General features: G+C 41.6%; 1 protein-coding gene across 3 annotated transcripts in view; it reads left to right on the top strand.

Moving 5' to 3' along the window:
- The window catches only part of LOC120725521 (deleted in malignant brain tumors 1 protein-like), an 84,555-nt gene that overhangs the window by 5,570 nt on the left and 53,324 nt on the right, over nt 1–25,661 (top strand). For 2 of the 3 annotated variants that reach the window (XM_040018510.1, XM_040018511.1), the window contains 5 exons: nt 4,961–5,275; nt 11,169–11,483; nt 11,620–11,919; nt 16,853–17,152; nt 18,444–18,765. In XM_040018510.1, the coding sequence (XP_039874444.1) occupies nt 4,961–5,275; nt 11,169–11,483; nt 11,620–11,919; nt 16,853–17,152; nt 18,444–18,765 (1,552 nt within the window). The remainder of the gene's footprint in view (nt 1–4,960; nt 5,276–11,168; nt 11,484–11,619; nt 11,920–16,852; nt 17,153–18,443; nt 18,766–25,661) is intronic. The other variant, XM_040018512.1, reaches the window with a different exon arrangement.

Here is a 25,661-nt window from a genome sequence, read left to right as displayed (position 1 = left end):
GAAAATACAATTTAGTATTTTGCATCTTAGTACTGCTTTTCCTGGTTTGCTTCTTTGTACTCCCAGGTTTTGGTTTCACATATAGTTCTTTTCATGGTTTCAGTTTTATTGTATTCTCAATGTATTCCTGCCTCTCTTGTGCCTGTGTATTGTCTTTGATCTTTTTTGTTAAATTAGTTGCACTTTCTCCAGTCTGTTGGCTCTTTCCCTGGTTTATTTTGAAAATTGTTATACGATCTTTACAGGGAGTGCAGAATTATTAGGCAAGTTGTATTTTTGAGGAATAATTTTATTATTGAACAACAACCATGTTCTCAATGAACCCAAAAAACTCATTAATATCAAAGCTGAATGTTTTTGAAGTAGTTTTTAGTTTTAGCTATTTTAGGGGGATATCTGTGTGTGCAGGTGACTATTACTGTGCATAATTATTAGGCAACTTAACAAAAAACAAATATATACCCATTTCAATTATTTATTTTTACCAGTGAAAACAATATAACATCTCCACATTCACAAATATACATTTCTGACATTCAAAAACAAAACAAAAACAAATCAGCGACCAATATAGCCACCTTTCTTTGCAAGGACACTCAAAAGCCTGCCATCCATGGATTCTGTCAGTGTTTTGATCTGTTCACCATCAACATTGCGTGCAGCAGCAACCACAGCCTCCCAGACACTGTTCAGAGAGGTGTACTGTTTTCCCTCCTTGTAAATCTCACATTTGATGATGGACCACAGGTTCTCAATGGGGTTCAGATCAGGTGAACAAGGAGGCCATGTCATTAGTTTTTCTTCTTTTATACCCTTTCTTGCCAGCCACGCTGTGGAGTACTTGGACGCGTGTGATGGAGCATTGTCCTGCATGAAAATCATGTTTTTCTTGAAGGATGCAGACTTCTTCCTGTACCACTGCTTGAAGAAGGTGTCTTCCAGAAACTGGCAGTAGGACTGGGAGTTGAGCTTGACTCCATCCTCAACCCGAAAAGGCCCCACAAGCTCATCTTTGATGATACCAGCCCAAACCAGTACTCTACCTCCACCTTGCTGGCGTCTGAGTCAGACTGGAGCTCTCTGCCCTTTACCAATCCAGCCACGGGCCCATCCATCTGGCCCATCAAGACTCACTCTCATTTAATCAGTCCATAAAACCTTAGAAAAACCAGTCTTGAGATATTTCTTGGCCCAGTCTTGACGTTTCAGCTTGTGTGTCTTGTTCAGTGGTGGTCGTCTTTCAGCCTTTCTTACCTTGGCCATGTCTCTGAGTATTGCACACCTTGTGCTTGTGGGCACTCCAGTGATGTTGCAGCTCTGAAATATGGCCAAACTGGTGGCAAGTGGCATCTTGCCATTACAGAGATGCACATCACCTAATATGCTTAATTGGTAGTAGGCTTTCGAGCCTATACAGCTTGGAGTAAGACAACATGCACGAAGAGGATGATGTGGACAAAATACTCATTTGCCTAATAATTCTGTACTGCCTGTAGTCTCTAAAAGTCCTGTGGCCCTCACTAGGGATGGGTACCAGTTCTGACATAAACGGTAGTAACCAGACCGAAAAGCAGCGCACATTTTGGTGCTTTTTTTTCTCCCCTGAGATGTGATACACTTTAGATTCTAGCCAATCATTTTACGTTTCCGAGGATAGTAGGCGGGCCCAGGTACGTATGTTCTTTTAGAGCAGAGCTACAGGTTTAAAATGCCCAAGGCGAAGCGGTCAAAGTCTGGCTGTACTTCACAGCAAAAGATGCAAACTCAGCAGCCTGCAACAAGTACTTTAAGCTGATACTGTGATACTGTGCAAAGGAGGTAACACCTCGAATCTGATGAAACACCTGCCGACGTATAGCGTTTTTTTAAAAGCCGAGAAATGCGCCGTATTTGATAGCTTGTTGCGAGACCTCACATCGTGCACATCTACTGCGGGTGTAGTGCCCGTTATTGGACCTGGAGTTAGCAACATCCCCCAAAAACCCGAAGAGGAGAGTCCTGGCCCCTAGCCCTGCCAGTGTAGTAGAAATTATGACGGATGATGATGGCAGCAGCTGCAGCCGTTCTTCTCTGAGTGAGTAGCTTAATGTTGTTTGTGTGTAATTTACGTTGAGTAGGCTAACCACTTTATTACATTAATGCATGTAACGTGAACTAGCAAACACTGTCATAGTTACATGTGGCTGTCTTCTTGTTTCATGGCAGATACTTCCTTCACCCTGGCCAAAAAGGCTAAAATGACCAAAGAAAAAGTGGAAAACAGTTAAACATGAGAGGTTTTTGGACAAAGTTTGTGTTTTTTTCCATTGATTAAGCACTGCTTCCAGCCAAGAGTGATACCATATATGCCCCATAGCTGCAGAAAAGGCTAAAATTGTTATCTTTTTACAAAAAAAACCCAGCTGAACATGAGAGGTTTTTGGACCAATTTTGTGTTCTCCATTCTTTAAGCACCGTTTAAGCACCGGCACTGTTTCAAAAGTACCGGTTTGGTACTGGTATCGGATAAAACCTAAACGAAACCCATCCCTAGCCCTCACCTCCCTGGTGATGAAGGCCATGAAGAAGATCATAAAACATCACATTGTAATAGCAACTGACCCCCTGATGGACCCACTCCAATTTGCTTACTGTGCACACAGAGGTGTCGATGATGCAAAAATCTTCATCTTGGACTCCATCCACAAACATCTGGAACTCCCTGACTCCTCTGCCAAACTTCTGTTTGCTGATTTCTCATCAGTGTTCAACACTCTGCAGCTTCATATCCTGGTCACTAAACTTTCCTCCCGATTTCACTTAGATGATCAGCTAATCCTGTGGATATTGGTCTTTTTGACCAACACGACTCAGATAATTCGGGTCAACAACTCTCTTTCTGGTCCCCGTTCCACCTCCACTGGCTGTGTGCTCTCCCCCCTGCTCTTCATCCTCTACACCGATGACTGCTGATTCACACAGCCCAACTGTCAACTGGTGAAATATGCTGACAACAAGGGGTGGGCGATATAAACGATATATGATAGAAACAATATAAATTTGGCCAACGATAGAGATTTTGACTATACCGCTCTATCGCGAGAGCGCATGTTGATGACGTCATCAAGCTGTGCCTGTTTTGGTTGAAAGCATCACAGCGGCTACAACCATTATCATCTGCAAATTATGCTGGGCGACAGTCATAGCAAAGAGATGAAGCACTTTTGAAATATGGGGAAAGCCAAAAACTGCGCTTCCTCTACTTCCGTAACATTGATTCATTAATGTTGAATTCTCTCGCAGCTGTTCTATTCCCATGTTTTTGCAGTGTATTAATAACTAACCTCGTATTGTACTGAATAATCTCAGTTGTTCTCCTGACTGAAGTTTGGCCCGTGTATAGCATCCTGCTATGCTATTGCATTTGTCCCTAACCAGCAGCAACAGCAACCACAGCCTCCCAGACACTGTTCAGAGAGGTGTACTGTTTTCCCTCCTTGTAAATCTCACATTTGATGATGGACCACAGGTTCTCAATGGGGTTCAGATCAGGTGAACAAGGTGGCCATGTCATTAGTTTTTCTTCTTTCATACCCTTTCTTGCCAGCCACGCTGTGGAGTACTTGGACGCGTGTGATGGAGCATTGTCCTGCATGAAAATCATGTTTTTCTTGAAGGATGCAGACTTCTTCCTGTACCACTGCTTGAAGAAGGTGTCTTCCAGAAACTGGCAGTAGGACTGGGAGTTGAGCTTGACTCCATCCTCAACCCGAAAAGGCCCCACAAACTCATCTTTGATGATACCAGCCCAAACCAGTACTCCACCTCCACCTTGCTGGCATCTGAGTCGGACTGGAGCTCTCTGCCCTTTACCAATCCAGCCACGGGCCCATCCATCTGGCCCATCAAGACTCACTCTCATTTCATCAGTCCATAAAACCTTAGAAAAACCAGTCTCGAGATATTTCTTGGCCCAGTCTTGACGTTTCAGCTTGTGTGTCTTGTTCAGTGGTGGTCGTCTTTCAGCCTTTCTTACCTTGGCCATGTCTCTGAGTATTGCACACCTTGTGCTTGTGGGCACTCCAGTGATGTTGCAGCTCTGAAATATGGCCAAACTGTTGGCAAGTGGCATCTTGGCAGCTGCACACTTGACTTTTCTCAGTTCATGGGCAGTTATTTTGCGCCTTGGTTTTTCCACACGCTTCTTGCGACCCTGTTGACTATTTTGAATGAAACGCTTGATTGTTCGATGATCACGCTTCAGAAGCTTTGCAATTTTGAGACTGCTGCATCCCTCTGCAAGATATCTCACTATTTTTGACTTTTCTGAGCCTGTCAAGTCCTTCTTTTGACCCATTTTGCCAAAGGAAAGGACGTTGCCTAATAATTATGCACACCTGATATAGGGTGTTGATGTCATTAGACCACACCCCTTCTCATTACAGAGATGCACATCACCTAATATGCTTAATTGGTAGTAGGCTTTCGAGCCTTTACAGCTTGGAGTAAGACAACATGCATGAAGAGGATGATGTGGACAAAATACTCATTTGCCTAATAATTCTGCACTCCCTGTAGTTCCCTTTTCGGTATCAGTGTTGTCAGCATTTGTCCTTTGTGTTTCCATGTTCACCTGTCACGTTTACAGACTATTGTCTCTAAATTAATATTTTTCTTAGTGCATTTTATCGATTTAAACACTGACAGTTTTCTAGTTTCTTTATAGCTTCTTTAAAATATAAGTTTATCATTAAATTCTGTTTTAACTTACATTTCATAAAGGATCCTAACTTAGATTTCTCCATAAAATGCCAAATATAACATTAGCTGTTTAATTTTTTTCTTAGTTTCTTATTTTTAAAGATATTGTCTTCTGAATTTCAATAGTGTCCATACCAAATTACATCATTTTTTTTATTATTCTTATTTTTTCACACCTGTTCAGAATTTGGCTACATTTTAAGTTTATTTGCCTTCACAGGAACTTTTGCAGTCCGGTTGGTTAACAGCACTGATGCGTGCTCTGGAAGAGTGGAGGTCCGTCATGATGACCAGTGGCACACAGTATGTGACGCAGACTGGACTCTAAGTAAAGCTGGAGTGGTGTGTGAGTTGCTGGATTGTGGACGTGCCATGAAAGCTCATGGCGGTGCTTTCTTTGGCCAAGGCACTGGGTCAGTGGCGGGGGCTAGCAATTTGTGTTTTGAGAACGTGACTTCTCTTCAGCAATGCTCGGTCAAAGGGTTTAGAAGCACAACCTGTGGGCATGAACATGATGCTAGTGTTCACTGTGCAGGTAAGGCCTTATATACGATGTGCTCAAAATTGTCAAATATTTTTTCAACAGATCATAGACTGTATAAAAGATCGCTGTAGTGATGTCAACAACTGTTTGAAGTTGCATTATGGAACTTTGAGATGAGTATTCTCGTCAGTGTCTCACTATCAGGAATCCTCTCTGTGTCATGTACTGTATATCATTATTCCAGCCAGAATGGACCAATCGAACACCTTGGCCACTGGGTGTTAGCATAGGTCCTGTTCCAGCTACCCACTCTTTTAACCAAAAAGCCAGGTTGGAGATAAGGTGTTAAGCTGGTTTTGTGGTCCTGAAAAGCTGGTACCTTCACTGTCATCTCCATTGCAGGCAGACTGTCAAGGCTGTGCAGCTGAGTGCAGAACTTGGATCCCAAAAGGAGATACAGTAGACTTCCAAGGCACTCGCTTTTATTAAACACAGAATTCTTAGTTATAAGTGGGGCAGGGAGAGTGACTCTCACAGGAGCATCCACTATAACATAAGGAGAGAGAAAGGAGAGATATTAGGTCACTCTAGTGCATGGGAATGTGCATGGAAAAAAAAGAATATATGTTGAAAAACATTATGCCCTCATATCGATCATGTAGAGAAGCATTCATCTGTTGTCATTGAGGGCTATTCAGTTCCCAGGAGCTCTGAAATTCAATTCAATTCAATTTTATTTATATAGCGCCATATCACAACAAAAGTCGCCTCAAGGCGCTTCATAGATACAGAGAAAAACCCAACAATCATATGACCCCCTATGAGCAAGCACTTTGGCGACAGTGGGAAGGAAAAACTCCCTTTTAACAGGAAGAAACCTCCAGCAGAACCAGGCTCAGGGAGGGGCGGCCATCTGCTGCGACCGGTTGGGGTGAGAGAAGGAAGACAGGATAAAAGACATGCTGTGGAAGAGAGACAGAGGTTAATAACAGATATGATTCAATGCAGAGAGGTCTGTTAATACATAGTGAGTGAGAAAGGTGACTGGAAAGGAAAAACTCAATGCATCATGGGAATCCCCCGGCAGCCTACGTCTATTGCAGCATAACTAAGGGAGGATTCAGGGTCACCTGGTCCAGCCCTAACTATATGCTTTAGCAAAAAGGAAAGTTTTAAGCCTAATCTTAAAAGTAGAGATAGTGTCTGTCTCCCGAATCCAAACTGGAAGCTGGTTCCACAGAAGAGGGGCCTGAAAACTGAAGGCTCTGCCTCCCATTCTACTTTTAAATACTCTAGGAACAACAAGTAGGCCTGCAGAGCGAGAGCGAAGTGCTCTAATAGGGTGATATGGTACTACAAGGTCATTAAGATAAGATGGGGCCTGATTATTTAAGACCTTGTATGTGAGGAGCAGGATTTTGAATTCAATTTTGGATTTAACAGGAAGCCAATGAAGGGAGGCCAAAACAGGAAAAATATGCTTTCTCTTTCTAGTCCCTGTCAAATCAAATCAAATCAAATCAAATCACTTTTATTGTCACATCACATGTGCAGGTACATTGGTACAGCACATGTGAGTGAAATTCTTGTGTGCGAGCTTCACAAGCAACAGAGTTGTGCAAAATACAATAATGTAAACAAGCAAAATACAAGAATGGCTACATCTGAAACTAATAAATATATGTACAATATATAATAGTATATGCATATATAATAGTATATTCAGTACTCTCGCTGCAGCATTTTGGATTAGCTGAAGGCTTTTCAGTGAGTTTTTTGGACATCCTGATAATAATGAATTGCAGTAGTCCAGCCTGGAAGTAATAAATGCATGAACTAGTTTTTCAGCGTCACTCTGAGACAGGATATTTCTAATTTTAGAGATGTTGCGTAAATGGAAGAACGCAGTCTTACATATTTGTTTAATATGTGCGTTGAAGGACATGTCCTGGTCAAAAATGACTCCAAGGTTCCTCACAACGTTACTGGAGGCCAAGGTAATGCCACCCAGAGTAAGAATCTGGTTAGATACCATATTCCTAAGCTTTTCAGGGCCGAGTACAATAACCTCAGTTTTATCTGAATTAAGAAGCAGAAAGTTAGCGGCCATCCAGGTCTTTATGTCTTTAAGACATTCCTGCAGTTTAACTAATTGGTGTGTGTTATCTGGCTTCATGGACAGATAGAGCTGGGTATCATCAGCATAGCAGTGAAAATGTATGCTATGTCTTCTAATGATGCTGCCTAAGGGAAGCATGTCTAATGTAAACAGAATTGTTCCTAGCACTGAACCCTGTGGAACTCCATAATTAACCTCAGTGTGTGAAGAGGACTCTCCATTTACATGCACAAATTGGAGTCTATTAGATGGATATGATACAAACCACTGCATTGCAGTACCTGTAATATCTACAGCATGTTCTAATCGCTCTAATAGGATATTATGGTCGACAGTATCGAACGCTGCACTGAGGTCTAGCAGGACAAGCACAGAGATGAGTTCACTGTCAGAGGCCATAAGAAGATCATTTGTAACCTTCACTAAAGCTGTTTCTGTGCTGTGATGGATCTCTGAAACCTGACTGAAACTCTTCAAATAAACCATTCCTCTGCAGATGATCTGTTAGCTGTTTGACAACTACTCTTTCAAGGATTTTTGATATGAAAGGAAGGTTGGAGATTGGCCTATAGTTAGCTAAGACTGCTGGGTCTAGAGATGGCTTTTTGAGTAAAGGTTTAACTACAGCCAACTTGAAGGCCTGTGGTACATAGCCGTTTATTAGAGATAGGTTGATCATATTTAAGATCGAAGAATTAATTAATGGCAGGACTTCTTTGAGCAGTTTTGTAGGAATGGGGTCTAAAAGACACGTTGATGGTTTGGAGGAAGTAATTATTGAAGTTAACTCAGAAAGATCAATTGGAGAAAAAGAGTCTAACTTAACCTTGGAAAAGAGTCTAACTTAACTTCTCTCCCCTGGCCTTGGAGACCAGGTCTCCAAGGCCAGGGGAGAGATTTTTACACTCACCCAGAACACCTAACCTCAGGCTCTCTCCCATTACTATTTCCAGGTCTTCTCAATCAGCACCTAGGGCTGGACGAGGCTCCAGTATCTAGCGTAGTAAGACACGTGAGCCAACAAGTGCAATATCCTTTTTATTAGCAGAACTGTATTTCAAGTATATTTACAGTATACTTTTATATTTGCTATTTAATTGCACTCACTGTTTTATTCTGTGGAGTGAATGCATGAGTGAAAGCATGTAAGAATATATGTATACTAGTATTCTAAAATGTAGGTTTTAATGTTTGAAAAAGGTAGACTGTCAGAGTTTTACCCCTGATACTGCTGGATAAACAGAAACTCACTCAGGAACGAGGTCACACAGAGCTTAAGTTTTCACTCGCGAGAGGGAAGCAGTTGTCTCCAACCCACTTCAACTTGCTTTCCCCCTTCAGGGTGTTTTTATTGGTTACACACATGAATATTCATAACGCTTGTTGCTGTATTACCTAAGAGAAATTACTATATCTGGTTACAAAGTGTAATTGTGCAAGCATGGTTATACAATGTGTGTGTTTATATGATGGGAGTGCAGCCCTCCCAGGATGTTGTCGGTAGAATCCGTTCTTCTCAAGGCTGCTTGTTCCCCTTATAGAGGTCGTGCACGTACTCATATGCATGGGTTACATAGAGAGCAAACAGAAGCATTCTAGCTTTTTAAATGGCAACCTACAACACATACATTAAACCTAACATAGACTGCATGGCTATTAGGGGTGCAACGATACACAAAATTCACGGCTTGGTTCGGTTCGATACTTTGGTGTCACGGTTTGATATTTTTTCGATCCAAAAAAATGTTCATGCCTTTTTAATTTGACATTTATTAAAATTATAAATATATATTTTAACGCAAAAGTACATTTTCTAAATTTAATGTTGCTGAAACAACTAAGTAATAAAAAATAAATCTATCTGATTGAGAAATCACTCATCTTTGGAAAAGACAGTTTATCACAGAGATCTTTCCAAAATAAAAGCTATACTATACGCTTTTTCTGGGGTATACTCTCAGCAGCATATTAAACATATCAGGTCCCCATGAGGAGAATCATGTGCTAACGGCTGTCTAAATGACTCGGGTAAAGTTTGTAGCATGCATGCTTGTTGTTTTTGTCTGCTTCCACTTGTCTTTGCAGTAGGATGATGTCGGCGTAAATGTGCAGTCACATTCGTTCTGTTCCCATTAGTGCTGTCAGCGTTAATCTCGTTAAAATGACGTTAACGCCATAATGCAGCAAATCTCCGTTAACGAGTTACCACAGATCACCCCATGCGTGGGGCTGGACGGCATCAACACGTTAACTGTGCTAACGCACTAGTTCCCACCAATGTAATTGAGCACTGCGTGGCACATCCGACATACTGTTTTACTTTTGTCCATCAGGGTCATGCTACACATGAAAACCAAAATAGTTCCAAACGCCAGATCTAAATGACAGTGGGGAAGGCTCAATTTCGGGTAGCGTTGAGGCAGTTGCCATGTTACAACGAGCTTAGCTTCTGTCTTGTTAGCTTGAGCTGCGCTCAGTGGATCTGCGCTCGACAGTGCAGCCTAGGCGGAGTAGTCGAACGCAGATCCACTGAGCTCTCAACACAGACAGCATTGTCAGAAGAAAAGTTGATAAAATAAAATAAAAAAATTTGTATTGTTCGATACATATGCATACCGAACCGAAAGCACTGTATCGAATGGTTCAATACCGATACATGTATTGTTGCAACCCTAATGGCTATGTGCTTGATTTGATACATTTGTGACAGTGGGATTAAATCAAACATCAGGATTCAATGATTAAGAGGTGTGCTATAATAGTTTGGTCCATATAGCATATATTTACACACTGAGATTATTATTTGAGCCATTACTTGTGTAAAGTATTTTCCCAAAAGACAAGGACACAGACAACAGGTAATACTGACCTAAAAGTAAAACCTCAACCTTTTTCATGTTTACCTAAACCGTGTGCACAAAACTCTGGAGGGATCTAAATGCTAACGTAGACCCCAGTCAGGACATCTGCTCCTGCTGTTTGCTCGTTTTTTTTATGGGAGATCGTTTTCAGTCTTCAAGTAGCACCATTATACCAACATTTCACATTCTACACATTGTTTTAGGTGTATTTGACCAAACATTTGACTGAAAATTCACATGCAAGCTTTTTTTCAAGGCTGTGGTATTTGCCCGCAAACAATACCTTTCAGCTAGCTAAAACAGAATATTATGCTATCACCGAGCAACATGGCTAATGCCTTTCACACAGCTTTGTCTCAACTCCAAAGAGCCACAGAAGTAAAAGCTAATAATAATAATTGAAACAATCTTTGAAAAAATGACTTACCAAGCATGGCAAACAACTCAAATATGTAGAGCAAAATGTTCAGAAACAGCTTCACTTCAGCTTAGATTGGAGCCTATGGTGCTGGGGGCGGAGTCTGTGAATTTACTCTATTGGTGTCATAGCCCCTGTAGGAGTTCAGAGTTAAGAGGTCAAGAGTTAATGTTTCCATATTAACACCTCCAGATTTGACATAGAAACACTAATTTTTAACACTCGATTTTAACTACTATCATTTTACACCTCAGAGTTACATTAGAAGAATGTGACTCTACTTAGAGTAAAATTAACTCTACTTTTGCAAGAAGACTACTAACTCCAAAACATTTAACACTTTTGAATTTGCTGTGTACATGTGACCAGTCCAGTATGAGGTATTGTCTGAAAAGGGGGACAGCCATTAACTTTGGGTTGTAGTTCAGATAATGACGGACTCTTCTCAGCATACTGCATGGTGAAAATAATCCTTAAAAATCTGTTAACACTGAAAAACTAAGATATTGAAATATTCATTGCTATTACTTTCATGTGTGTCCAAAGGTAAACCACCAATAAGGCTTGTGAATGGCACTGACCGATGCTCTGGTCGAGTGGAGATTCTGCATGAAGGCCAGTGGGGAACAGTGTGTGATGATGAATGGGACTTCAGAGATGCTGAGGTGGTGTGCAGAGCCATGGACTGTGGAACACCTCAGCGAGCCAAATCTAAGGCCTTTTTTGGTAAAGGCCACGGAAAGATCTGGCTTGATGATGTCAACTGTCTGGGTAATGAGACGTCCCTTGGGCAATGCAGGTATCAATCATTTGGAGAAAATAACTGTGGTCACGGTGAAGATGCAGGAGTGATTTGTTCAGGTAAAAACTATAGATGTTTCATGTAATACAGTGTTTTTCTTTTTAAAACATTTACGACACCAGTGAGAATATCATATGGATTTCAATTAATACAATTTATGGCACCAACTAACTATTGCTTTTCTCTGTTTTTAAGCTACCATTCGACTGAGCAATGGGACTGACATGTGCTCAGGAAGGGTGGAGGTCCACCATGCTGAACACTGGTCACCGGCATTTAATGTTAACTGGGGAATGAATGAAGCCACAGTGGTGTGCAGAGAGATAAATTGTGGAGATCCTGTCAAGATCTCAGAGTCATTTGGTCAAGGTGGAGATCTGAAAGGATATGAGATCTACTGTAATGGTATAGAGAGCTCTCTCATGCAGTGCTCATTTAGAGACTATAGCAGATCTGTCATGGACCGTATTGAAGAAGCCTCTGTGGTATGCTCAGGTAAGACTTGTCAAATAAAAAGTAGGATTTAAAAAAGTAAATGCATTGTTGATATTCATAACTAAGAGACCAATGATTTTGTTAATCAAAAGCATTTTGATGCTTGTGCTTGTACCAGACCTGTTATAAACTGTGTTACTTTGTTCACATATTTGTGCTATGGCCGTGCATATACTCTGAAAAAGTCAATAGGATTTGACCAGCCAAGGCACACACAGATGTATAAGCACACAAAAGATTTAGCCTTGATTGTATATCTCATGAGTTCATGTTAAGCTGATTAACATCATGCTCAAGGATAAGAAGTAAGTATCGTGACTTTAAAAGCAATGAAGTAAATAAAGCAAAGTCACTAAATAAATTAAAAATAATGATAACATAAGCATTAAGTTGCATCTTTGAACTTGAACTTGCTTTACCCTCTTCTTCCACCTTCCTTTTCTCAATGTTACTAATGATTTGCTCTTAATTAATATTACATATCATAAAACCCTTTCTTTAAACTAGGTCAAAATGACTGTTGGGAAACTGCTAGTAGGATCAGATGTGATATGGCAATTATTTAATGCCTGGTCACAGAGTTATTTCACTATTAAAATTACCATCATTTAACAAACACAACATAAATGTGAGATAGCAGATAAATATTGACCACTTACAATGTTAAATTCTATTTCATTTGACAATGTACTAATATCAGCCAGAAAGGGTAATACAACCCCTTCACTTTAACTACTTTATTATCAACAAAACGGAAAAATTGTGAAGTGGAAGGAGAAAAAATATGTAAATGTCTACATCAATTAATCTAGGCATGATTTCATGCAGACTGATTACAGAATTCTGCAGACCACTTTGAGTGATAAGCATGTTGAAATTAACTCAATCAAAAGTAGGTAATTTTTTTTTATACTAAATAAAACATAAAATAAAGAGCAAAAAAAAAAAGAGGACAGTTTCTGTTTAGGCCCAAACTCAGCCACACATTAAGTTATAAGCTCGTATTCACGAACCAGTAGAGTTACAGTGAAACTTTGTCAACACTGTTAAATTCTTTTTTCCTTCATGACTTACTTTGTAGGAGTTATATGTGTACATTTATACTAACCACCACCATTAGGTTTAACGAAATTTAAAAGAAAAAGGGGAAAAGGTGCCAGATAATAGACATGGCCTTATCCTTTTTAATAAACAAAATATTAAAGTTTAATTTTTCAATCACAAATTTAAAATTTGAGAATAGAAAGAAAAAATCTTGATATCCATATTAATGTTGTTTATTTTTTGTTTATGTGTCTTCATCTTTTGCTTCTTTGTTTTCCTTTTCTCCTTGTTTTTGAAACCTTAACCCTTTTTGATAAAAGATATAATAAAGAGCAAAAAAAGGACAGTTTCATTTTAGAAACTTTTCACAGTGAGTACCAACTCATAAAATATATGGCTTTTGAAGTACCACCCTTATGACAAACCTATTTAACACCACATACAATTTGCACAGACAATTTTATTTCTTATATGAATGTTATTTATTTTAACTATCATAAACAGGATGTGACAAGTGATAATAATAACAACTGTACTGCATTAAAACATTCACAGCAGGTGGGTTATCCAATCTTTAAATGATGACGTGATGAACCCTGCTTCCAAGTCCAAACTTTGGATTTCGTTCTGTTTAATCTGAACAAGCCCCTAAAAAAGTCAGTCATCACTGTCGGCCTGTATCAGTTGTCATCATTATTCATTTTAAAGCTCAGTTTTTATAACATTACAATGTAACTACAGCCCAGCCCATGCAGCAGTATATTAATGACTAACCTTATATTGCAGTTGTTCTCCTCACTGAAGTTTGGTCCAGATGCCATGCGATTGCATTTGTCCCTAACCTTCAAGAATCCTCACATTTACTTTTATCGAGTGGAAAAAAGTTAGCGTCCATCCTCCAGCTCCACTGTGTTTATATTATGCTAACCATAGATGTGTACCCACCACGTAGCACATCATTATATACCAGCTAGCCCATCTTCAGTAACCCTACAAACGCCACTGCTGTTTAGTTTTCTGTCTTCATTTATGTCAGAAGTGATAGGAGAGCTGTATGTTTTAACTTTTGCTGTGGTGGTTAAGCTGCCGGATTTTTGGCTTCACGATCCTCTTTCATGGTTCGTCCACGTCGAAGCTTAGTTTGCTCTTCGTGGCGTTTCAGCCAACGACTCGAAATACCATCAAGTAGGGGCCTTGCTGGATCTGCTGTCCACCCGCCGTGTGATGACCCTCTTCCTGGATTCCACCACCCAAGGGAAATACACTGCTCTCAAGGCGCTGCTGCTGCAGCGCTACTCCTTCTCTGACGCAGAGCTGGCTTGAGAAACTGCTCTCTCTCTCGGGCCTGGGTGATGGTACCGCTTTCGAGCTCATGGAGAACATGCTATCCTTGCTAGGAATGGATGGCGACTGATTCCTCTTTACTCACCTCTTACTCCGACAGTTGCTGGCACCAGTGCAAGCTAGCCTCGCCAACTCCTGTTATCGCTGGCTGCGAAGGATTACCGCTCACTTGCAGAAGAAGCGGATCGCATTCTCCTGGCTACAAGGAGCTTTGACATCCAGGCGATAGTTCCCAACTCACAAACGGCATCTGCTGCGCCCCCACCGATTCTCCCGGGGGTCCAACTCATCGATGGTGGCTGGGATCACAGCAAGGCGGCACCGCACAAAAGGGCTGTGTCTTTACCATCAGTGTGACAGCACCGTGCCGCCTTTGCAGGTTTGAGGGCCAGGGAAACGAGCCTGTAGGCGCTCTGCAGTGGCTCTATGGGCACAGGACCAGACGGTGCAGGACAGCTGCAATAGAAGAAAGAATCTCCCAGGGTCCAGAGTAACCTGAGACATCCAACTCAGTCTTCGGGTTAGGCCCAGGCAGAGTCACAGTCACTGGGGAAACAAGGTTAATGGTGCCAAACACAGGTTCATAAAATATAGACTTAGGGTTGGTTGGTCTTAGAAAATCTGTTGTTCTTAAGCTCTCCAGGTTAGAACTAGCAGTCCTGGGAGAGGTTAGCTCAGGAAAGCGGAACTTAGTCTTTGAAGTGGCCTGCTCATGGCTATAAGCCTCCTTGGCTACCTAAAGCATTATTGCTACAGGAGGGTCTTTAGAATTACCACTACTGGTGGTAATTAGTATTTTGCAGTCTGGTTGTGTTTCAGTCACAGTGTTATGCTTGATAGGCACAAGTGTCAATTTTCAGGATAACTGGCTTAAAAGCTTGGCACACAGAGTCAGACAGATGAACATGGAACAGAAAACTTGACTTGTTCAGCCAGCTCTGCAGTGTTCAAACCCAGCCTCTTGGCTGACATAGAGGTTGAGGTTGTCTCCCTATTGCCCTTAACATTAGCTTGTTGGGAGACCAAATAAGTAGTCACTAATTGAGAAGCTGGCTGAGCAACACCAGAGACTTTACATGACAGAAGAGGCGGAGTCACAAAACAGTCACTAGGAGGAGTATAATGGCTAGCAGGTTCTGAACTAGGAGCAATACAGTCCAGGGAAGAGACAATGTAGTTATCAGTCTCTGAATTATTGTGCTCAGAAAAGTGGACTGTCACGAGGGAGAGTAACAGCCTCCTCTCTTTAAGTCAGCATCAGTTGCTCCCACCGACATATGAGATGGAGTCTGTAGGCATGCTGACTTAAGACTAGTGTTCAACGATGAGGCAGTGTTACTCACAGGAAGTGCAGGCTCAGAAGAAAAAATTGTCTTTGGCTGAGACTTGGATTGGCTACATGAGACTTGGATTGGCTACATGAGACTTGGATTGGCTAAATGAGACTTGGATTGGGCTGAGGAGGGGAACCCCTGGTGTGCAGAATGTCTGTGTCGGGGCAGGTGACCTGAACACCGATGTTGAGGCAGAGGTGTTGACGGTGAGATCCTTGCATTGCAGGGATGGAGGATCGAAACTAGCGGCAAGTCCTATAACGAGGTTGGCAATAATCCCGCGTACTGGGGCGAGGAATGCATAGGCTGCGGACCTCTTTCTCATCCTTCTCTCCCTCTTGGGTCAGTATGATCCACTGCCCACGCAGACAGATGACTTGGTGCACATACTCCTCAAAACTCCCAAACATTAAGTCTGCTGGGTCCATAGTATGATCATGATCTTATGTCATAAACTGGGTGAGGCAGGCAGGAAGGGAGGACCCAAATGCAGACCTCAGGCTGTGAATCATGAAATCACAAACAGCTTTATTGCTGAACAAGGAACACCAACATAAACTAAACTGGGAATCAACTAGGCAGGAAGGCAGGCTTGGCAAACAGAACACACAGTATGGAATGAGAGAGAACGCGATGATGACCAGAGGAAGATGCAGACACTAAATACAAGACGGAAACACAGCAAAGACGAGACAAGAGACTATCAATGTAAAACAGGAGGTACACAGGGATGCAGACTGACTAGAGGTACAGACAGATGCACATGAAGACAAGGCTGACCTAACAGGGGAGGAAACACAAAGACAAGAACAAGACTAGAAATACAGAATAAACTGAAGGGCATAATTATGCTGGAATAAGAAATACGAAATACACAGGCACACAGAGGGAGGGCAAAGACACACGGGGGAATCTAATAAACAAAAGCTAAACAGAACAACCTAGGTACTACAGAATAAACTTAAGACCAACAAAGTGGACTTCAACATAATATAAAATGACAAAAACACAAGACAACTCCAAACACTGGGTACATTGACCCAGGACCATGACAGTTTATGTGTCCCTATAGTACAAAAAAAGGACAAATTAATGTAATTTAAAAAATGTAAATCAGCCAACACACAGTGGTGGGGGTCAAGTTAAATTTGATGTACAATAATATAATATAATAATATTTGGTACACTAATATAAAAACTATGATTTCCAGGTAATGTGAGATTAACAGGTGGATCCAGTCATTGTGATGGAAGAGTAGAATATTTTGATAAAAACCAGTGGGGGACTGTGTGTGCTGAATCCTGGGACATGAATGATGCAACAGTGGTGTGCAGACAGTTGGACTGTGGGAGTCCTCATAAGCTTATTCAACTTGGCCCTGGTACAGGACAGACCTGGACTGATCAAATAGAATGCAATGGAAAGGAGCCTACATTGAATCAGTGTACACATACATCACTTCAAGACAGAACTTGCAACAACACTGCAGTGGCTGGTGTTTTCTGCACAGGTAAGAAAAACATGGAAACCCAACTCTGAAATTTTTTTATTCTACGTAAAATATATATAAAACAGAATGTAATGATTTGGACATCCCATAAACCTATATGTGATTTACAATAGAATCTAAATATACCAAATCTGAAATTCTTTTTGGAAAACATGGAATCTGCAAACTCCAAAATAAAGATGTAAGGGATTTGTTATCAGCATTTAGTTCCATTTCTATGGGAAAACAAACTGCACCCTGTTTAGTTTATTATAGAATGAGTGTCAGTATCAATATGAAGGCATGAAGGCATAAATGCCTATGAAAGTGGCACATCTGGAAGTAGATCAAAAATGGTGAAATGTGTATATAGGTTTTACAGCAACAGGACCCTCCATTAGAGCAGCAGCCAAGGGAGATGGTCCAATAATGGCATGAATATTGTGATGCACGTATTGCCAATTTTACCTTATAAAAAGTATGGATGAATCATTCCTGTGATGGACAGGAAACAGCAGAAACTCAGGAGGACTCCTAATAACTATTACCAATGCTATTACCAATCCATGAACAAAATAATAAAATGACAGAAAGTAGTAGAAATGCATGGAGAGCCAGGATAAATAATCTAAAGTAAATGCACATGACTTGAAAGAAGGCAAAATGACTTGACGAAAGATATTTAGATGGCCAAACAGGGGAGGAAGTTAAAGGATGGGGAGCCCGGAAATTTCAGCAGGATTTTATTACCTAGGATGCCTAAAGTGCCCAGAAAAGGTGCACAAATTGATTTCTGATCTGAGAGGGGAAAGTTTGTGATGGCTTAAGATGAGTGAAAAGCCTGAATTTGGCTAGTAGAGAATCAGTAAGCAGACAATTGCCAGCCGGCAGCACCTGGGAGCGTACAGATGTGAGACCATTAGTCTTTCTTATTGAACTTATCAATAAACTTCATTACAACAGGATGGCTACTGTGAAAACCAAGTGAAAACATTTTAAGCATCACAAAACATGACACAGAAGACTCTGTAGAAGTCTAGAAACTGGTATTCTCAGTTCCCAGATCTTTACAGATTGTTGTTAAGAGAAGAGGGGATGCTACAGAATGGTAAATGTGGTGGAAAACAAACCTTTTCCAACTGTTTTGGAACATGTTGCCACAAAACTCAAAATAAGTGAATATTTTTCTTAAAGTTGTACATTTTCTCAATTTAAATTCAAATAGTGTACAATATACCTAACTATATCACAGTTGTTTGTTGGTTAATCTTCCATTCCTGTGGCTGCATATGTTATTTATTTGCCTTCACAGGAAGCTTGACAGTCCGCTTGGTTAACAGTACTGATGAGTGCTCTGGAAGAGTGGAGGTTCGTCATGATGACCAGTGGCACGCAGTATGTGACACGGAGTGGACTCTAAGTAAAGCTGGAGTGGTGTGCGAGTCGCTGGAGTGTGGACGTGCCATGAAAGCTCGTGGTGCTGCTTTTTTTGGCCGTGGCAGTGGGTCAGTGGTGGAGGCTAGCAATTCATGTTTCAACACTGCGACATCTCTTCAGCAATGCTCAGTCAAAGGTTTTAGAAGAGCAACCTGTGGGCATGAATACGATGTTGGTGTTCTCTGTGCAGGTAAACCCTTACTATTGTGTATTGCTGTGATGTGATGTGACCAACTGCTTCGTGACGTCCCATTTACCATTATAGAGCTTTTTTTTGGGGGGGGGACTGCTCAACTACACACTTATTGGTTAATAATTACAAGTGTCTTAGTCACTGAGCATACTTTGAAACAGATAATGACTGTGATTTACAAACTGCACTTAAATTTTTTTCCCCAAGGGGTCACCAGAGCAGCTGAATCTGTACTTTTGATTTGGTACTGACTTCGAAACAGATATTCTTTCTGATTTAACCGTCCCATTTAATCTGTCTTCAAATGGGCGCTGGGATTACACTGACTGATGTTTGAATCAGCCTTCTCTCATTGTCATGTCATATGTGTTTCCTTCCTACATTTTTTAGTATTTTGTGTCTATTAGTATTTGAACATGGATAGAGTGCTGGTGCTTACTGTGAAGCTAAAGCCTCTTTATTGTGTTCAAAATTCAAAGTTTGGGTCTCCACCCAGTTACAGACTGGGAATCTTTTGCATGTATTACCACTGTAGTAAAAGGTATGCTGCAGAACTACTATTATTTTAATCAATATTAACAAAATTCAATGACTGCAGCAATACTCTTAGTATGAAAATGTCCATAGAGGTCAATTTAGAACAGGGTAGGCAACCTTTCTGATGGCGAGTGCCATTTAAAATTTCCTCAGAAGTCAGTGTGCCATATGATTGCATTAGCAATAAATTTAATAACGCTCTATATGAACAGTTACACAATATATAGAACCACTTTATAGAATTATATTTGTTTGCAGATGTTGGCAGCTATCAGCGCATAGTTATCAGCTATTGCACAAACAAAAAAGACACTTTTGATCCATAACAAGAACTCCATAACAGCAAATGAACTGTACAACAGAAAATACAAATGCTATTTATGGTCTCCTCACAACAATGATAAAAAAAAATAAACTAAGCCAATATGGCATGTCTGTTAATACAGAGACACACATGTTAATGTGATCTTTGGTCTCCCACTCAGAGACACAGGTCTCCGAGTGTCCAGCATTCAGACAGCTACCTGAGGACTCATGTGAGAGAAAATCTGCTCACACAGATATGTAGAGCCAAGTACTAAGGCCTCTGCAATGTTCTGAAGACAGTTAAACTTGTCAGGTAGTGATGTCCAGCAGGTAAAAATGCAAGCTCCATGAACACGCACAGCTGTGGATTCCAGCTGCTTCGATGTTGCATTAACTGACATTAACTCAGCCAGTTAATGCGAGACAAATCTAGCTGCTCATTAAAGATTTCTGGTTTGATCAGAAAATAAAACATTGGTCCATACACCTGAAAGTCCCAAAAATGCATTGTGTCTCGAGTCTACGGATGTATCCGTGTATTTCCGTGGTGCTGATGCTGTGCTGAGAGGAAAGCTCCTGAAGTTTTGAAGTGCTAACAACGTCCCTCTCACCAGTAGGCTAAGTTATTTTTAGCCAATTACAAGTTGAATCTGGTAGTTGGGGTTGTTAGCTAAGATACCGTCATTAAGAAGAGGAACAACTAATGTGTCTATGCGAGCTGATTTGCGATGTGCACCGCTGGTGCGGCCATTTATTTTTTGATGGACCTTCTCAGATTAATTCACTGCGTGTCGTGCCCAGGGCTGGACTGGGACAAAAAAAACCCAGCCTGGGCATTTTGACTAAAGACTGGCCCACCAGGTATTAAAGCCATAAAGCCTTTGAATGAAAACAAATGCTCTTGTGACAGTGATGTACAATGTTGTTGGTATATGTATGATTTCTATACATTTTATGTCAGATAAAAACTTTGGTTGTAAGCTTCAGATAATTATTTAATAACAGCCAGACATTTTAAATGAGAAAAAGAAAGAAAAGTATTTCTTTGTGCCCCCCTTTCCCTGTTAATGCCCTACCTGCCCCCCTGGCAGAACTTTGCTAGATCCACCCCTGCACAGTTACCAGCCATCAGCTACATAGAAAAGGATCCTGGTGTTATTTGTCTCTCAGAAACAGTTCATAACTTCCCTCCAACTTATTCATGTCACCTAAAAGGTAAACCTGTTTCTCCATCACCTGTTCAGCTCTGATGATTCAGTAAGGACATCTCCTGGTTTCATCTTCATGTTTCCCTCTCACCACATATCCAAACCGACATAATGACCAGCAGCTTTTACGGCTATGGCTCCAGCAAACATCAGCTGATACTAGAAATGAATATTAAATAAATTCTAACAACAGCTGATCGTGCTGCTGTTGTTTAGCGCGAAATCTGGCGCAAAATGGGCGATAAACAAACAAGAGAGAAAAGCCGATCAGCTGATCATTGATCAGTTTCATGATTAAAGTAGCAACAGGAGAGGGAGGGTGGAGAATGAGAGGAGAAGAAGAGGCAGCTGTGCAGTGTAACGACAGAATAACTCCACCTTTGTGTCTTTTTCCATCCTAGCTGAAGTCCGGGACAAACTGTGTCCCTTCTCAGCTCAACACGAAACGCGTAATAATTTCTCTGAATGCGGGAGGATTCTCTCCTTTTACAGGACGGTTAGCAACTCTACTAACTAACCTTATGAATGAAATAAAGTTCACTATCAGTAACACCACAGCACCCACCCAGCTATATAGAAACTCTGCCATGCTAGCTAGTACGCAGCACGAGTTATTGTAACTGACTGTAAAAAGTTAGCACAACGAAAATAAACTCCACCTAAACTTGGTTTATATCTGACCCAGATAGACTGCAGGTCATATCTTCTTACCTGAAGTTCAGTTCACCTGACAGTCGGACCGGTGGCTGCCTCGGGTCTGTGCTCCTCCTGCCTCCCCTCTCCCTGATCCACCTGCTGGCCACCACTTGCTAATTTTACTGAATCTCTGGAAGCTCCGCCATAGCCACCACCAAACAACTGAGTTATTTTTACACACCGGCCAGCATCTGGCCAATCCACCACCTTTCGTTGTTTATACCGTTACAAAAAAAAAAAAGAAAATTATCAGGCCATCGAGCAAATGCCCGGTATGCCCGATGGCTAGTCCAGCTATGGTCGTGCCATCAGTTAACCCCTCGCGTGCCAACTGTGGCACGCGTGCCTAGGGTTGCCGACCCCTGATTTAGAAACTCATCTTCCCTCAGACTTTTAGGACTGGAGGCTAAAGTTGCAAATTTTGAAGCCATCATGATAACCTTTATAAACCAACGATGTGGAGATCCAGCTTTTTTTTTTTTTTTTTTTAGCTTTTTTTAGATTAAAATCAAGGAACTTAAAAAGATCCTCTGGAAAAGTACAATTCTTAGAAAAGAGTTTAATACACTGAATCATATGAACAACAAGAAAATACATACAGAGTATAGCATGACAATTACATAGCAGAACAGCAAAGCGATGCGCACCCCAGGGTGAAGACTCTTTAAGCACAAACAGCAGAGACACACACATTTGAAAGGCTTGTCCTGTGGCATTCAAAGACCTGCCTCTCGTAGAACCTGGCCCTTACAGGGCAAATAGATTGCCACCCTCAGGTAGTTATAATGGGCACTACCTGCTCCTCCACCCTAGCCCTCAGCACCAGCTCCTCCCAAGGCTGTGTGCTGAGCCCTCTCCTGTATGGCCTGTACACTTATGATTGTGTGTGTACTGAAGACAACCTTATGCTCAACGCCATCAAAACTAAAGAGATGGTCAGTGACTTCAGCAGGCACAGGCAGGAATGCGTTCCTCTCCACATTAATAGCGACTGTGTTCAGCAAGTGTCCACCTTCAAGTTCCTGGGGACTCACATAGCAGAGGACCTCTCATGGACCACTAACACCCTGTCAGGGCTCCTACATTGTTGACCAAATGTTTTCAGTTGGACTTTGTCACCTTTTAGTTTTTTGAACCCGTTTCCTATTTTATTGGATAATATCACCCAGCTTGAGGAGTCCAGATCCTCACTAAAACCTGGCAGCTCTGCACTCACCTTCAGGACTGAGGACATGGTGAGAACCCTCAGGAGGACCAGGGAGAGGAGCTCACCCGGCCCTGACAACATCAGCAGTCGAGTTCTGAGGCACTATGCAGGGCAACTAGGAAGTGTGTTCCGGACTCTATTTCAACACTCAATTGACAGTCACACCATTCCCCAGCTGTGGAAACACTCCAAAGTCATCCCCATCCCCAAAAGAAACAACCTACAGGGAGTGCAGAATTATTAGGCAAGTTGTATTTTTGAGGAATAATTTTATTATTGAACAACAACCATGTTCTGAATGAACCCAAAAAACTCATTAATATCAAAGCTGAATGTTTTTGAAGTAGTTTGTAGTTTGTTTTTAGTTTTAGCTATTTTAGGGGGATATCTGTGTGTGCAGGTGACTATTACTGTGCATAATTATTAGGCAACTTAACAAAAAACAAATATATACCCATTTCAATTATTTATTTTTACCAGTGAAATCAATATAACATCTCCACATTCACAAATATACATTTCTGACATTCAAAAACAAAACAAAAACAAATCAGCGACCAATATAGCCACCTTTCTTTGCAAGGACACTCAAAAGCCTGCCATCCATGGATTCTGTCAGTGTTTTGATCTGTTCACCATCAACATTGCGTGCAGCAGCAACCACAGCCTCCCAGACACTGTTCAGAGAGGTGTACTGTTTTCCCTCCTTGTAAATCTCACATTTGATGATGGACCACAGGTTCTCAATGGGGTTCAGATCAGGTGAACAAGGAGGCCATGTCATTAGTTTTTCTTCTTTTATACCCTTTCTTGCCAGCCACGCTGTGGAGTACTTGGACGCGTGTGATGCAGCATTGTCCTGCATGAAAATCATGTTTTTCTTGAAGGATGCAGACTTCTTCCTGTACCACTGCTTGAAGAAGGTGTCTTCCAGAAACTGGCAGTAGGACTGGGAGTTGAGCTTGAATCCATCCTCAACCCGAAAAGGCCCCACAAGCTCATCTTTGATGATACCAGCCCAAACCAGTACTCTACCTCCACCTTGCTGGCGTCTGAGTCAGACTGGAGCTCTCTGCCCTTTACCAATCCAGCCACGGGCCCATCCATCTGGCCCATCAAGACTCACTCTCATTTCATCAGTCCATAAAACCTTAGAAAAACCAGTCTTGAGATATTTCTTGGCCCAGTCTTGACGTTTCAGCTTGTGTGTCTTGTTCAGTGGTGGTCGTCTTTCAGCCTTTCTTACCTTGGCCATGTCTCTGAGTATTGCACACCTTGTGCTTGTGGGCACTCCAGTGATGTTGCAGCTCTGAAATATGGCCAAACTGGTGGCAAGTGGCATCTTGCCATTACAGAGATGCACATCACCTAATATGCTTAATTGGTAGTAGGCTTTCGAGCCTATACAGCTTGGAGTAAGACAACATGCACGAAGAGGATGATGTGGACAAAATACTCATTTGCCTAATAATTCTGTACTGCCTGTAGTCTCTAAAAGTCCTGTGGCCCTCACTAGGGATGGGTACCAGTTCTGACATAAACGGTAGTAACCAGACCGAAAAGCAGCGCACATTTTGGTGCTTTTTTTTCTCCCCTGAGATGTGATACACTTTAGATTCTAGCCAATCATTTTACGTTTCCGAGGATAGTAGGCGGGCCCAGGTACGTATGTTCTTTTAGAGCAGAGCTACAGGTTTAAAATGCCCAAGGCGAAGCGGTCAAAGTCTGGCTGTACTTCACAGCAAAAGATGCAAACTCAGCAGCCTGCAACAAGTACTTTAAGCTGATACTGTGATACTGTGCAAAGGAGGTAACACCTCGAATCTGATGAAACACCTGCCGACGTATAGCGTTTTTTTAAAAGCCGAGAAATGCGCCGTATTTGATAGCTTGTTGCGAGACCTCACACCGTGCACATCTACTGCGGGTGTAGTGCCCGTTATTGGACCTGGAGTTAGCAACATCCCCCAAAAACCCGAAGAGGAGAGTCCTGGCCCCTAGCCCTGCCAGTGTAGTAGAAATTATGACGGATGATGATGGCAGCAGCTGCAGCCATTCTTCTCTGAGTGAGTAGCTTAATGTTGTTTGTGTGTAATTTACGTTGAGTAGGCTAACCACTTTATTACATTAATGCATGTAACGTGAACTAGCAAACACTGTCATAGTTACATGTGGCTGTCTTCTTGTTTCATGGCAGATACTTCCTTCACCCTGGCCAAAAAGGCTAAAATGACCAAAGAAAAAGTGGAAAACAGTTAAACATGAGAGGTTTTTGGACAAAGTTTGTGTTTTTTCCATTGATTAAGCACTGCTTCCAGTTAAGAGTGATACCATATATGCCCCATAGCTGCAGAAAAGGCTAACATTGTTATCTTTTTACAAAAAAACCCAGCTGAACATGAGAGGTTTTTGGACCAATTTTGTGTTCTCCATTCTTTAAGCACCGTTTAAGCACCGGCACTGTTTCAAAAGTACCGGTTTGGTACTGGTATCGGATAAAACCTAAACGAAACCCATCCCTAGCCCTCACCTCCCTGGTGATGAAGGCCATGAAGAAGATCATAAAACATCACATCGTAATAGCAACTGACCCCCTGATGGACCCACTCCAATTTGCTTACTGTGCACACAGAGGTGTCGATGATGCAAAAATCTTCATCTTGGACTCCATCCACAAACATCTGGAACTCCCTGACTCCTCTGCCAAACTTCTGTTTGCTGATTTCTCATCAGTGTTCAACACTCTGCAGCTTCATATCCTGGTCACTAAACTTTCCTCCCGATTTCACTTAGATGATCAGCTAATCCTGTGGATATTGGTCTTTTTGACCAACACGACTCAGATAATTCGGGTCAACAACTCTCTTTCTGGTCCCCGTTCCACCTCCACTGGCTGTGTGCTCTCCCCCCTGCTCTTCATCCTCTACACCGATGACTGCTGATTCA

The sequence above is a fragment of the Simochromis diagramma genome, unplaced genomic scaffold (assembly GCF_900408965.1).
Source record: "Simochromis diagramma unplaced genomic scaffold, fSimDia1.1 OVJJ01000802.1, whole genome shotgun sequence".
Taxonomy (NCBI): domain Eukaryota; kingdom Metazoa; phylum Chordata; class Actinopteri; order Cichliformes; family Cichlidae; genus Simochromis; species Simochromis diagramma.
This window is presented reverse-complemented; position numbering and strand designations above follow the sequence as displayed.